Source organism: Daktulosphaira vitifoliae, unplaced genomic scaffold, assembly GCF_025091365.1.
Source record: "Daktulosphaira vitifoliae isolate Bord-2020 unplaced genomic scaffold, ASM2509136v1 Scaffold_3, whole genome shotgun sequence".
In the NCBI taxonomy this organism is placed as follows: domain Eukaryota; kingdom Metazoa; phylum Arthropoda; class Insecta; order Hemiptera; family Phylloxeridae; genus Daktulosphaira; species Daktulosphaira vitifoliae.
The window spans coordinates 16,333,286-16,349,682 of NW_026099574.1; the positions used below are offsets into that span (position 1 = coordinate 16,333,286).

At 25.5% G+C, this 16,397-nt stretch overlaps 2 protein-coding genes across 2 annotated transcripts in view; both read left to right on the plus strand.

Annotated features, from left to right (window-relative positions):
• The window catches only part of LOC126900335 (uncharacterized), a 108,490-nt gene that overhangs the window by 38,534 nt on the left and 53,559 nt on the right, over nt 1-16,397 (plus strand). The gene's annotated exons all lie outside the window — the stretch shown is intronic.
• The window catches only part of LOC126900336 (uncharacterized), a 12,158-nt gene continuing 860 nt past the window's right edge, over nt 5,100-16,397 (plus strand). The window contains exons 1-3 of the mRNA XM_050675987.1: nt 5,100-5,277; nt 7,356-7,530; nt 11,322-11,561. Of these exons, the coding sequence (XP_050531944.1) occupies nt 5,194-5,277; nt 7,356-7,530; nt 11,322-11,561 (499 nt within the window). The 5' untranslated portion in view covers nt 5,100-5,193. The remainder of the gene's footprint in view (nt 5,278-7,355; nt 7,531-11,321; nt 11,562-16,397) is intronic.

Consider the following 16,397-nt stretch of genomic DNA (forward strand, 5'->3'; position numbering starts at 1 on the left):
GTCTATTGTACTCGCCTATTATTCGATATTCTTTTAATTTAATTATTTCAATAAACTTTCAAATATAATTTATTAATTGTAACGACATACAAATAAAACATTTTTTTATTAATACGCTGCACTAAAACACTATATTTAGATGATAATTAAACAATGTATCATTATTAATGTTCAAAAATGTTTGACCACGCAAGCTTGTAGTACAGCCGGCAAATTAGTACTATATCAGTTCAGTTTTTTAAGGTTATATTTAAGATAGTTAAATAATGAACAAAAATCTTTTAAAAGACGATCGTTTATGTGGTTATGTTAAAGCTTTTAATTCCTATCAGTCATCAAAAATTAAAAAGATTATTTTGTGTAAAGAATGATTACGATAACATTATCGTAGTATTTCATTGTATTTAGTTACTATACTATGGCGAAGGGAGGCTAAGAAATTTATGCTTTAGTCTTACATACACATAGACTACTATTAATAATACACCGAAAATCCGATTTGTATCTATTATTGTTATCACTCATTTAGTGCGTCGTAAATTTTTATAGTTAATTTACATGTCATAACTTGATCAATAAAATTTGGTTTATGCAACAGCAAATAAAAATAATGACTTCTGTATTTAATAACAGTAATATAACAATAGAAACTTGGCCTAAAGTCACTAAACTTTAACAAGCTGTAACGACGAACGGTTAATCGGAAAAAAAAATTGTAGGAACAAAGTTGCTTATAATTTTTTTTGCTATCATATTATAAAATTAAAAATAAGGGTTCTCATTTAAGAAAATTATAAATAAGGGTTTTTATCCCTAAAGGGACGAAAAAAATAATGATTTGACTAAATATTATTGCAGAGTTTTTTGAATTTGATATTTTTTCTCTTTAAAAAAAATTAAAATTCTCAATATAGATTTTACGTATATCATATTATGATAGATCTATACCCAGTATGAAATAAAATGTACATTGTATCAAGTGTTAAAGGAAAGCGTCTAATATTTAATAACATATGTTGTGTGAAAATTATTTAGTTTTTATACCTAACGTACAATACTTTGGTTATATTAAAATCGACATTTTGGTATAACATAATGTTCCCTCCCTTTACCGGAGGTGATTGTAGAAATAATGTTATTTCATCCATCATGCCGTAAATAATATTTAAATAGTCTGCTGACAAACTAATATAACGTGAAGGAATAATAATGCATACCGTAACATTGAAATCCTCCTTTGGATTCATGCCCACTTGCAAAAATTTTCTGTCGCTTAAACAATAGTGTAACTGCTAGAGTCAATCATCTCAGCTGGCGGTGTTGGTGCGATATAAATGTAACGCTATTTTCTTACAGGTTCGGCAGCCATATTGTTTATAGAGTAGAGTCTTCTTCTTTGAGCTGATGGTTCTTGATGACACTGTGACTTTATCAGCGATTTCACGCTCATTTATCAAAATCGCATATTTTCATAGGGGGGTCAACAAATCACAGGACACATATCCCCGTATACTAACCCTTTCCTTCACCACTTAAGTAATTTCACTTTAATATCATAATAATTAATTTTAAACTCTCGATTTCTAAATATTTTTATACAAATATATGTAATAGAGTATGTGTATACATATGTTTTATACAATAACTATTACACATTAACAAAAAATGTCTATTAACAAACGCGGTAGTGTGACTGAATAATCAAAAAAGAATTTGATAAAATATTATTTCTAACGTATAAATATTTTATCTATGAAATAGTATAATATTGTGCATATTTATTTATTTACTTTAATATCATAATAATGATCACCTTATGATGAGTTTCATCATCACCTCCCCTTCTATGTAGGGGTAAACCGCTGATCTACTGTTTTAATACATACGTTAGTCAAGGAAGGGAGACTCTTTATGGTCACATAACTAAAGTTGGGTTTCGTTGGATTAGTAGCTGCCGTCGCCGCTTGATTACACCTTTCACTTTTCTGCATTCAAATATTTTCACACATTTCTAAATTTGTGTAATTTTTAAAATACCTCCAATTTTCTGTAATATATCAAGATATACTATATGATGTTCCATCTATCTCGGTATACTATGAATATACCAGGGTATACAATACATATATCATGATAACTGTTCAAGTCCGCATTTGTCCGAAAAAGTAGATGAGCATAAATAACACTTAAATCCTATACCTTCATGGATTTTCCTATGCTTTATTATACAGTTATTTATATACAGTTTTTTTACAACATACACTTTTTCACACTTGTCACAAGAAAGCATTTTTAAGACGTTTAACTGACACAACACTATTAATTTTACTCGAGTAATAATTCTTCTTTTATGCGAAATACTCATTAAATGTAACAAAATTAATTATGAACTCGGCGAATCGCAAAACATATATCCCCGTATACTAACCCCCATTCTATCACGACTTAATCATTTTTATCTCATAATTTCTTATTAATTACGATTTAATAAGTAATTTCTAATAAACTATTCATCTTTTCATAGTCCCTCCTTCTTATGTACCCCACATGTAGATTAACCCCCCATACTTGTGATATCTACTGTCATATGAAGAGAGCTCCCTCCATTATACTCTGAACCTTTCATGGGATGGGGGTCCCAATGCCTTTCACCATATCCCCCCCGACTGTGTACACCTTCTTTGTGGTTTAGGGGGTATCCAGCTTATATATTATACAACTAAAAAAAATATGTTCTACCAATACACAATTATTTTATACTTATGCTTGTGCACTCTAGGTTTATAATTAAATACCATTATTATATATATACGTTTACTTATTTTCGCGTATTATATTACATATTATTATTTTATAATGTATAGTTTGTAATAATGTATACTTAAAAATAAGTAACAACACAAAAATAAAATAAATATCTATAATTTTATTATATTTTAAACACGTGATCATTGTTTTTATACATAAAAGTTTATTTTAAACTATGAATAAAAGTAAAAGTAAGTTTTTATATAAAGCAAAACATGATTAATTCAAAGTATATAAATAAAAATACACTTTTAAATAAATTTTAAGAATATTTAAATTGTTATTATTGAAATGAAAAATTGAATGCATTACCACGTTTTCCGTAATAAATTAGAGATAATTTTTTCATAGATTTATTGTATTCATCTATTTCAGCGTCTGTGAGTGAAATTATTTTTGGCAAACATAGCTGTTTATCATTTTCTAATCTCGCTATTAATGTTCGACCGTACTTGGTTTCCACAGATCTCAAAGTAGTTACCCGATACTCTTTAGTGTCAGTGAAGCCATTGATACATAATCATTGTGAGAGAGTGATTTAATTTTATTCAGTTACAGATATTTTTTCTAGAAAAAAATACAAATCATTAGTTTAAATATTAACTATACTTATCGATAAATTAAAATACAAGATTCAAGCAATACAAAAAAATGAGTAAGCATTAGTTTTACTTACATACATCTAATGATTTCAAAAAAACAATTAGATAAAATGTTTGAAACTTATTTGTTGAAAAACTTAAATATGATTTTTATCGAGGGAGGGAGTTGATATGATATTATCAACACCACATTTCATTGGTTAAAAAATCGTAAACTCACCCCCAATAATAATAAACCATATATTCAACCTTTATAGCACAAATGTTATCCAATAATATTATGAATATGATTTATCGGAATATTCATTAGTTTACTATTCATGATGGTTAAACTAATACAACATTTAATGCTGACTGTCATAGGATACACAATTATTTTTTAAAATTTTATTGGTAGTTAAACACAAACAAACAATCCAATAAATCTTAACGCAAAATCACAACATAATTGCACCCTTTTAATAATAACAATAATATGTCATAGGATTTGTATTGCCAAGTGCAACCTTCACGCGCTTCGGTTATGCACCATTTACAATCAATGATATACCATCAATGAAAATTAGTAAATAACACAATAATTTTGTACGGGGGTTAGAATGTACAAATACAAATGTTTTTTTGAATAGTAACTGCAATTGTCTTAATAGCACAGAACTTCCCAATCATAGCTTATTGACATCCTAAATACTGCCATGCAGTATTTAGGATGTCAATAAGCTATGATTGGGAAGGTCTGTGCTGTTTTGTTACTTACAAATATTAATACATACATACAATATAAACACTATGCAGCTCTTTAACACACTCCCCATGCTCAATATAAACCCACCACTAAAAGGGCTTCATTACATTGTATCAACTAATCAATGGTCACCATTTTGTTTAACCCTCTCACAGGGAATGTGGCTTATCAACCAATCACAGCTCATCAGTTGTTATACCTTAGGTAGACCACGCCCCCAACCACCCCATGGGGTTAATAGGGGTGTCCCAGAAAGAACCTTTATATCAACACCTTCTTAGATTCGCATCGAAGCTAAAAGGGATAAACTATTGATTTATTGACAACATATACTGTTGCACTCAATATGGATTTATATAGGCAGTAGTGAAGATACAAGTACTATAGAAATTTCTATTGAACAATATAAATTGATGTATCAAAAATGATCGAATACATTGAGTGACGACTGTTTTTTCATTTCCTAAGTTGCATTATAAATCACGGCACTAATAATTCAGCATAGAGATAAATAAGATAACATGATCAATAAAATAAATGATTTGTTTCTTTATTTTTATTTAAATAGTTATAGCCAAATATATGTGAAAAAACATTTGTGGTTTCATAAATAGGTAACTACAAGAAATGTTTTTCAGTTATTTTCATTTTTATAAAAAAAATTATTATTAACTGTTTACTGAGCAATTTCGTATCTATTTAGAACAAAACCATCTGCAAAACGTCAAAGCTTATTAATTTATAGACTTATATTTCATTATTCAATGTTGGCTGAAACAAAAGAAAACAAGTTTTTACTAGTATTTTTAGTACAATGATGGAAATCGATAAATAAAATGTTTACTTAATTTTAAATATAGCTATTAACAAATACTAAAAACAAAATTACATTTATTAAATTTTTTTATTGCAATTTTAAAATACTTAAAAAGACCTTTATAACCATGGAAAGACATAGTATTGTTATAACATAAGTAGATTTCATTTAATCTGTTATTTCAACAATTTTATTCAAATACATCGATTGCCAAACACAAAATGCATTTCTACATTTTTATTTTTATGTGTCTATCTAGTCGTTTTTCAAATGGTTATCTCTTCGATATTTATCCTTTAAATCAGGTAAAACGATACTATTTATTTTTTGATAAAATTTAGTTGTTAAATGTTTTCTTATTAGAAAATCAATTTTTAGGAATATTTAGATATTTATTAAGATTTTTTTTTTCTTAAATATAATATTTTCAGAAAAATAAGTATTTAGTACTCAGATATTTTTCCTACACCACGCATCAAATTTAATTAAATTTTGTTACGATTCTATTCAAGAGGGAACATTTTATAATAGCTAATAATTGTATAAATTCAGCTATTTATTAATATACAAGACCAATTATTTTATTATAATAAAATTTTTTACCAAATATTTATGTCTCATTTAAATTTATAAAATATAATTTTTTTTAAAAGTATTTTGTTTTTATATAATTAAATATAAAAATTTTAAGTCCATATTATTATTACTTTTCATATAATATAGTCTATTTTAGAACGGCATATTAAGTAATTTAGGCGTGTGCATAATTTTTAATTATTAATAATAAAAATAATGATTTTAGCTTTAACGCCAAGCTGACAAGGTATTAATTTTATTATGATGTGTTTTTTTTTATCTGTTACCCCTTTTTCTAAGCTCACACCGAACCGATTACTTTCAACGATATGTCAAAAGATCACAAATATTTTTTAGTCGAAGACATTACCTTGTTTTCTGTCGTTCTCCGTAAATGAGGGAAATCTTCAAAAAAAATTCAAAAATTTAAAAATTGGTAATTTTCGACATTTTTCAATATTTTTACTTGTAACTGCCATGATTTTTTTAAAAATAGATAAATAGAAATAATTTTTTTTTTAATAGATTTGATTTTTATCGCATTTAGATTCAATAACTTCAATAATAATATATAATAACTTATTATTATATATTATATAATAATAATTTCCTGACTGCATATTAATCTTAACAACATCCTTTTTTTTAATTCCTATGAAATTTTCTATTTATTGATGTAAATTGCAAACTGACAAGTTGAGTTAAATGTTATGGTAACAAATTCAACTTATTTTTATTATATGGTTTCACAAAAATAAACTTTAAAAGACCAAAAAATAGGTTGAAAATGACATTTTGCACTGATTATTTTTAATATATTAAAAATAAAAATCAGTAATAATTTAGAAATTTTTGTTAGTTACATATGTATTTTCATTTATCTATTATAAAATTATTTTTAGGTCCTTCCATTATATTTTATAGGGGTGGCAACTTTACTTTTCTAAATGACAACTTACATATTTAACTAGCTTCTAAAATATAAAATGATCTAATTAAGAAAATGACTACTTTTACTATTTTTAATAACTACTTTTAGACCAGTATTTCAGAAGTTATCAACAATTTAATGACTGGAGGTGAGGTGGGGTGCTGCTATTTTTATCACTAGTGATTTTCCGGTTGTATACTTCCTCTCGCCTAGGTATAAAAATGAGAATAACATCCTAAGGAGTGACCCTATAAGTTGTTATCTCTCTCTATATACTAAAATCTTAAGCCCCTCAAAATAAGCTGCACCTGGTCGATCACTAAAATTATATAATGTATATTATGCATACTATATTTAATTACTATAATAAGTATTTATTCAATTAATATACTTTTTAATCAGGATATAATTAAAGAAATAGTATATAATGTTGCTTATGGAATGATTCAACAATTTCTTCTAAAAATTAAACACTATCTACAGATTTGCATCGAAGTGTATATTATAAAAGTGACTCTAATTAATGTCCCTACTATGCTGGGTTTTTATAAATAAATCTAAAGATATTATTATTAAATAATACATTATTACTAACTTATAAGAGGTTAGCCTGGCATAGTTGGTAGCAACGTATGTTTCGTTGCAAGTAGTCCTGTGTTCGATTCGATCTCCAGAGATTTTTCTAGTGATTTACTATTGGCGGTGTCTGGTCTGGTGCAAGCCGGCCATAAAACCCGTTGGTTCCATCATTAGCTTTGTATAGTTTGTAAAGTTCAGAAAATAGAAGAATGTAAATCTAATCATTATTTATTTATTATATAATTACTAACTAATAATATTATTACTAATTTTTTTTCTTATTTATTTCGATTTTAGTCTAAAAACTTGACAAATAAAGCTTTGTTAGAACTGAAAAATATTTATGAGAAAAATAAACAAAGTGATGAAGGTATGAACTATGAAGAGTTTGAAAAATTAGCGAAACCTTTTGTTTTTTTAAAAAGTATGAGGGATTGTAATATCAATGAACTATTCACGAATGAAGTTAAAGGTAAGTTAAACTCTAATTATGATTTTCAAGTTGAATTTTATTTTCAACAAATAATATTATAACTATTTCTGTAAATTTAATGTATTTGCATATTTAACCAGTGTATCGTTTAAGGACATAGGTACAACAATATTTTCTCGCATTGTTTATGATTTAACTAAAACATAAACACAATTATTTTACCTTCAATGAGAAGCTGAGAAGATATTAATTTTACTATGATGTGCTTTTTTTCTGTTAACATTTTTTCTCGGGTCTCGCCGAACCGATTGCTTCAATGATTCGTTAAAAGATTTCAAATCGTATCTATTTGAAGATATTGCCCTTAAAAATTGAAAAAAGTTAACTCATTCCTCGTTAATGGAATATCTCGTATTTGAGATAGAAAATAAATTTTAACTGATTTGATTTTTATTTCATTTAAATTCAATAACTTCAATAAATATCAAGGACCCCATTATTGTAGTCTCCCCTCGTGAGAAGAAATTTCTCATTCATACTTAAATTATTTTACTAGGTGGTTTCTTTTTTTTTTTTGTGGCTTTCATTTATTTTTTCAGTTCTCACTTGACTTACTTTTTTCAACGATATGTCAAATTATTATAATTATTATCTAATTGTAGGTAGTACCCTCAAAAATTAAAAAAAATTTTCTTTATCAAATAAAAAGTTGCTTAACTAGCTTTCTCCATATAGAAAATTAAAATAATTTATTTTTAATATTTTTAAAGTGTTTATTGTCAAATTAGGTTTGATATGATTTAGGTTTCTACTACAAAATTACATTATTTTATTTTCTAATTTATTAATTTTTTAACTCTATTTGTATGTGGTACTACCAGTCTATAATATTCCAAATTGCTTAACTAGAAAAGGAGTTTTTTCTAGTCAAGGTGTCAGTATGTGTTAAGCGTTGATAATGGCAAAATTGTTTCCGAAATACGTATCCGCGATTTTTCAGTAATTTTTTGTGGCTTTTTTAGTATAATATTTTTAGTTTTAAATTAAAAAAATAATTTTAATATAGTTTTAATTATAATATTTGATTATAATTGTAAAAATTCATTGTTAAATTCAGGTGAAACTAAAAAACATTTTTAGAAATGATTTACGTAGCAACATTTTACTAAAAGAATTGGAATATTATGCTAGTAGCACACACAAAAAGAGTTAAAAAATTAATAAATTACAAAATAAAATTATTTAATTATGTAATAGAAACCTATTATCATATCAAACCTAATTCGACAAAAAATATTTTTAAAATATTAGAAATGAATGACTTTAATTGTCTATATGGAGAATGTGGGCTAAGTAACTATTTAATTAATAAAGTAGAATTTTTTTAAATTTTTGAGGGTATTATCTTCAACTAAATACGAATTGTAATAATTTGACGTATCGTTGAAAAATGTAAGTCTGGTGAAAGCTAAGTAAATAAATGACAGTCACAAAAAGAAAACACATAGTTAAATAATTTTAATATAAATAAGGAATTTCTTCTAACTGGGGGAGTGAATATCAAAGACCCCAGTGGTGGGGTTCTTGTTATTTATTAAATTTATTGAATCTAAATGCGATAAAAATCAAACGAATTTTGAAATTTTTCCAACTCAAAGAGAATTAAGAATAAAATGCAAAAAAGGCATTATGACGAACGGAATTCGAACCCTGTACCACGAGCGTAGAAGATTTAATTAAGATAAGCTTTAATTTGATATATGTTTAATGAATGCTGTATTTCTGGAACATTTTCAAAAGTTGCAATAGATGACTTTTGTAAAAAAGTTGCTATGTCAATTTGTTCATTTTTCAAAAAATGATAGCACTTTTAAGAAAAAAAATTACTAAGTGAAAAAATGCCAAAATTTACTGATTTTAAAAAACGTTATTTTTTGGAGGATTTGCGTCATTTACTGGAACGAGGAAAATTTGTTCAATTCAAGGGCAATGTTTTCTAGACATAATTTGTGATCTTTTAATGCATCATTGAAAGAAATCGGTCTAGTGAGAATTGAGAAACAGTGGCAACACACACAAAAAAAAAAAATACATCATAGCAAAATTAATACATTTTTAACTTCGCATCTAAGCAAAAATAATCTATGAAACCATCACGCTTGCAACAAAAAAACGGGCAAAAAAAATCAATAAGAACCACTGATTGTTAGGAAGTTGACCCATTATCCGTAATTTAATATCATCAAATTTCAATATAATATAAATATAATTTTGAAAAAGTAATCATTCCAAATAATTGTAAAATTGGATGGCTTCATCGATTTCATTAGCCAATAAATTTTCTTTATGGATATATTTAGAAATAAATTCTACGCGAAAATGCCCAAAACATTACCAGATAATATACTTTATGTATTTTGAGTGATATGAATAAATAAACACTAATTTTATGACATTTACAAACATGCCTCGAAAAATGTGTCTAAAATAACCAACATAAATTAATGGATGTAATTTTTAAATCTTAAAATGTTTAATCATCTATTTAATTTATTTAAAGGATGGTATTTTTTCTTCGAGTTATTCAACAAACCAATGTTTGATAATTATATGATATCAAGAATGATAAGTGAGGACTTTTGTTTTTAAAAGTACCTCAGTATAATTCGAAAAAATTGTTAAATAGTTGGAACCTTTACAAATTTAATTATTAAATATTATAATTTTGAGTTAAAATACTTCATATTTTCAACTTTTGAAAAAAATGTTAGTTTCGCGAATGTGGACCATTTTTTATATTTACCTTTTTTAAATGAGATTACGTTACGGTAATTGTAACGAGATGACTAAATTATCTCGTTATTATAAACGTCGTATTAAAAATTTTATTTGTAAGATAGCTTTCAGAACAAATATGTGGTGATTATGTGAGGAGATCCCCCCTCCTCAACACACCACTTGTAGATCGAACCACATGACTTCCCTGAAAACAAAAATATGTAAATAAAATTGAAGATTTCAAGTTGATTTTATTTATATATTTTGGACATATGAACTATGACTATATGGACGGGCACGTTTGTGTTACTGGTGAAAAACATTTATTAATACTCGGTATGCAATTGGGATATTCCCAAGAAGGCGACATGTATTTTATATTATTATATTGTATCATAAAAACAAACTATGGTATTGAGAAGTAAATAGTAATTCTAAAAATATTTATCACAAATATTCGGTCAACTTAATGTGCGATTTGTATGTATATTCGCGGAAATTTGAAATTTTTTGTTATATTTGCTTCAAACTAATACATCGTTTATATTAAATTAAGTCAATATAATAATTAAAAAGTATTATTATATTTTCAAGTTATATAAAAAACTAAATCTGGTATAAATTATTATTTAGAATATTGTAATAAATTAATTATTGTTGAAATTAAAATTAAAATTGAGTATAATTATTTGTTTTATTGTTAAGTAAAACGTTTATAATTTGTGCTGATGTAGTATTACAGAATAGCAAGTTGCTGTGTGATTTGTTTTTTTCTTTCACCTGAATGTCGGTTATAATGTCATTGTCAATGCATCGTGATTATCTATTTATATTATACTTTATGACAATTTCACTTTTACTAAATTATATTGTAGTAGTACTTCATTTAAACATTAGTTAATTATTATTTTTAACTATTTCCTTTCTACAATTATATTAAATGAAATTTAAATGTGCGGTCAGTGATTATTGACAATGCATTTATTATTGATATTAACATTTTTCTTATAATTAAAAATTAATTGGTATTATATACTTTTTAATTCATTAAGAAAATGAATATATGAAATATGATCAATTTGAGAAACAAGCGACAACGTTTGTCAAAATAATTGAGGCAGACATTTTAAATATTTATATTAATAGTCTCAACAAAAGTTGTAAGATGACTCTAGATGAATTAAGAACTGAACTGAATATATATCTTGATTTGAATATTGATAATGCTAAATTGAATGCTAAATTGAATGCTGAATATGAAATTAATAATACTCAAGATATCGACTTCGAAGGTATTATAATTATTAAATATATTTTTTTAGAATTATATTACTCATCTAAGGTTAATGTGATATCATCAAAATGGTTTTCTTAAATCCAAGAACAATAGATAATCTGTCATCGAGAAAGTGAATAACTATTCCATTTAAACCCTTTATATTGGTTTTCTATTATAAAATAGCTTTTCATTCATGTAATATTTTGCAAAAAAACATTTAATTTGTCTTTACTTATTCCAATCCACGAGCATGAAGCCAATTTTAGCTAAGGACACCGACTAAAAATGCTTCGAAGATATAGACAATATCTGAGATATAACAAAAATATATTCATTAACATTTGGATTTTATTTAATATATAAATTTGAGTTAAAAATTTTAGCCGAAAAAATATTTAAAAGCACAACCACTAATAAATATTCTTTTGTTTATTGAAACCAAAGTATTTTTCGTGTTTACATATACATCGAAAGTTACATTTTTAACGTGCAGTGAATTATAAAATACTGCTCATTTTGAATGATCATATGTATGATATATACAGGGTGTTCAGTAAGTCAGGAAACGGGTTTCTATTGTTCTCATTGTTTGTAATAATGAGAACAATAGATACCCGTTTCCTGACTTACTGAACACCCTGTATATCATGTTTCTATAAAAAACAAAGTTGATACCCGTATAAGGGACGAACCTAAAAATTACCTAATGATGTATAGATGTGTAATTTTATCTTACTAAAAAAATCCGAAAAAAAAATTTTCAAAATTATTATAATGTTGAGAAATATTGATTAGCTAATGTTAAAAGAATCACCATGCATAATTTTTCTGATACAGGACAATGTATAGTACCCGTTAAATTTAATTTTAAAAAGGTAGCACAGTGGGATCACGGCTCAGTGGGGATGTGGCATAGTTGGGACGAGTATAGACGATATCTGACAATAATTAATATGATAAGAAACGCTTCAATGCAAATCTGTAGATAGTGATTAATTTTTAAAAATTGGCGAATGATTAAAAAAGCAACATCAACTCCTATTTCCTAGAGTATATCCTGATAAGTGGTTCTTTGATATAAAAGTATAATATATGAATATATACTAAGTATTGGTTGGGTTTAAGTAAACTATAGTAATTAAATTTAGTTTGAATTTTAAATTCAATAATTTAATATTGTAATTTATACGGAGAAATTATAAAATTAATAAAGTACTTGTAAAAAATTTTTATTACTTATGAATAAATACACTGGACTATAAGGATCTTTCATCTAAAGCAAAGATATACTTATCTTTTTCAACTTTTCGCACTGTTTTCACAACTGCAATTAGACTTTTTTATCACTCGTAATTGTTGATATTATTACTAATTAATAAAAAATTAATATATATATACAGAGTGGCCCACCACTCACTGACAACTTAAATAACTTTTGATCCAGTTAATATTTTTAGCTGATTTTTTTTTTTAAATAATAGTTATACGTTAGGTCTATAGCTATATCTCAATAATTAATTGTTTTACATTTTATTAAAAATATTAATTATTTTTAAATTTTAAATAAAATGTAAAAAAAAAATCTAAGATAGCTATTTTGTAGAGTAGAATTTAAGAAAAATTTTAGTAAAAAAATATCTTATTAATATTCAGTAGTAAATATTCTGTAGCGTTTTGAAGTTTGTGAAAATTTGAATTTTCATGTACTATTTTACGGTATTAAACATTGAAATACGTATTGAGAAAAGGACAGAAGAAAACGCTATCTTTTCATGATTACTGTGTATACATATGATGATAATGTGTATACATTACAAACTTGGCATTAATACCGTGATAAGAAATTAGATAAAGCAATTATTACTTATCACTCTCATTCATCTGTCCTTTTCCCAATACATATTTCAATATTTAATACCGTAAAATAATACATGAAAATTCAAATTTTCACAAACTTCAAAACGCTACAGAATATTTACTGTTGAATATTAATAAGATATTTTTTTACTAAAATTTTTCTTAAATTCTACTCTACAAAATAGCTATCTTAGATTTTTTTTTTACATTTTATTAAAAATATTAATTATTGAGATATAGATATAGACCTAACGTATAAGTATTATTTAAAAAATAAATCAGCTAAAAATATTAACTGGATCAAAAGTTATTTAAGTTGTCAGTGAGTGGTGGGCCACTCTGTATAAAAAATTAATTAAAACAAAAAAAAAATTTGTTTCTAATTCTTACTGATTTTGATTTTTAATATGTTAAAAATAATCAGTGCAAAATTTCATTTTAACCAATTTTTTTTATACTTTTAATAAAAGTTAAAAAGTTTTATGAAAGTTTATAGTATACAATTAGTGGATTATTTCAAAAGCAATATCAACTCCTATTTTCTGTATTATTTATAAATAGTAGTTTATTAATGTATAAGTATAATATTTGAATAAATACTTATTATAGTAATTAAACTTAGTATGAAATTGATATTCAATAATTTAATATAGTAATTTTTATGGAGAATATAAATTTGTTTTATATTTCGTTACCTCTATAGTAAAAGCATATCAAAATCGACTGGGGAAGTTAATGATTTTTTCTAACTAGTTAAAGTTAGGTTGATTTAAAAAATAGTTTTTAAAAACTATCTCATGGTATCCCGCAGATGACTTAATAAATTAACTACACATCCTCATAATCATACATCATCAAGAAAATAAAATTTACAAAGAAATATAATTTAAGGCAATAAATTTGCCTAACGTAACAGTGTGATATCACCAATAGAATAGATAAAAAAAGTTAATAATTCTGACCTTTTTTAGTTAATTATAATTTCAGTTGAGTTTCAGTCTGAATCAAAAAGTTGAGTATTATAAGTTCAGTGTATAATTAAAGACATAAACATTGCCTAAATTTAGTCTAAACTTCACTTCAAACTAGATTTTTTGAAAAAGTTGTACTTTCAATACGCATATTTAAAGGTTTGAACTCCCCTCCACTGTATAAAGCGAAAGGGTCCCATCTAAAAAAAAACTATGTCTAATAAAAGATGTATATATATATATAGTATTTGTCATAAAAAATTAGTATTGATCCATACATTTTGTAAAAAATTATAGCATCATAATGTTAAAAAATGTAAAATATAATATTAAGAATTTTTTCACAAAAATATCATATTTTAGAATACGGTAGTCATTTTAACCATGAAGATAACTACAGAGGTCAAATTTTTTTTTTTCAAATTAAAGTAAATTACATTAGCTTTAATGTAAGATATATATAAAAGTGTCAGTATTTCCAGAACTAATTCAAAAGTTAAGTTGAAAAAGTTGCCATTTTGAAACCCCCCTGTGGGCAGGTAAAGGGTCAAATGTTCACAAAAATATATCAAATGATAGGTAAATACCTAAAAATGTCAAAAGTTACCGATTTTTAAAATTGTAATTTTTTGGAGGATTTCACCCATTTACGAGAAACAGAAGAAATTTTTTCAATTTTTGAGGGTAATGTCTTTGACTAAATACAATTTGTAATCTTATGACGTATCGTTGAAAAAAATCGGTTCGGTGAGAGTTGAGAAAAATGGTAACAGACACAAAAAAAAAAAAAAAACGGTAGCACAGTGGGGTCGCGGCATAGTGGAGACATTGCATAGTTGGGTTCAGTATAGATTTAATCTGACAGTGATTTTAATCACTATCATAAGAAACGCTTCGATGCAAATCTGTAGATAGTGTTTAATTTTAAAAAATTGATGGATAATTGCAAAATTAACATCAACTTCTATTAAAATAAAATACAAAACCCATAATTTTAATACAAAAATAGCATATTTTTGAATACGGCAGCCATTTGCGTATAGAAGATAGGTCGTCGGGACAAATTTTTTTTTTTCATTTTGTAGTACATAAAATAAGCTTTAATTTTATATATGTTTAAAGGACGCAGTATTTCCGGAACATTTTCAAAAATTAAGTTGAATAAGTTAGTTTTTGTAAAAAAGTTGCTATTTTAAATCCCCTCAGTGAGCAGAATAAGTGTTAGATTATCAAAAAAAATTATATCAAATGAAAGGAAAAAATCTAAGGTTTCAATACAAAAAAATATTATTTTGATTAGTTAATACTTAAAAAAGTTAAGGGAGTTTTAAGTACAAAAAACATCCCGATAAAAGGTCATTTTTATCGCAAACATTACATTTTTTTTTAAATTTTCGACAGCCATTTGCACATAGAAGATAAGATGTCGGGACAAATTTTTTTTTTTAATTTGATAGTACATAAAATAAGCTTTAATTTGATATATGTTTAAAGAACGCAGTATTTCCGGAACATTTTCAAAAGTTCAGTTGAAAAAGATTTATGTTTTTTACAATATTTTAAGTTTTGAACGCCCCCTATATAAGGAGAAATTGTCCAATTTTAATAAAAAGTATGTCAAATGAAAGATGTACTTATAATATATTTAGAAAAAAAAAATTTGTGCTGATATATACATTTTTCAAAAAGTTATAGCATTTTTAAGTTGAAAATTTAAAATCGAAAATCGAAAATTTTAACACAAAAATAGTGTTTTTTTAACTACGGCAGCCGTTTAAATGTAGAAGAAAAAGTGTCGGGNAAAAAATTAAAATCGAAAATCGAAAATTTTAACACAAAAATAGTGTTTTTTTAACTACGGCAGCCGTTTTAATGTAGAAGAAAAAGTGTCGGGACAAATTTTTTTTTTTCATTTTATAGTACATAAAATAAGCTTTAGTTTGATATATGTTTGAAGGACGCAGTATTTCCGGAACATTTTCAAAAATTAAGTTGAAAAAGTTAATTTTTGTAAAAAAGTT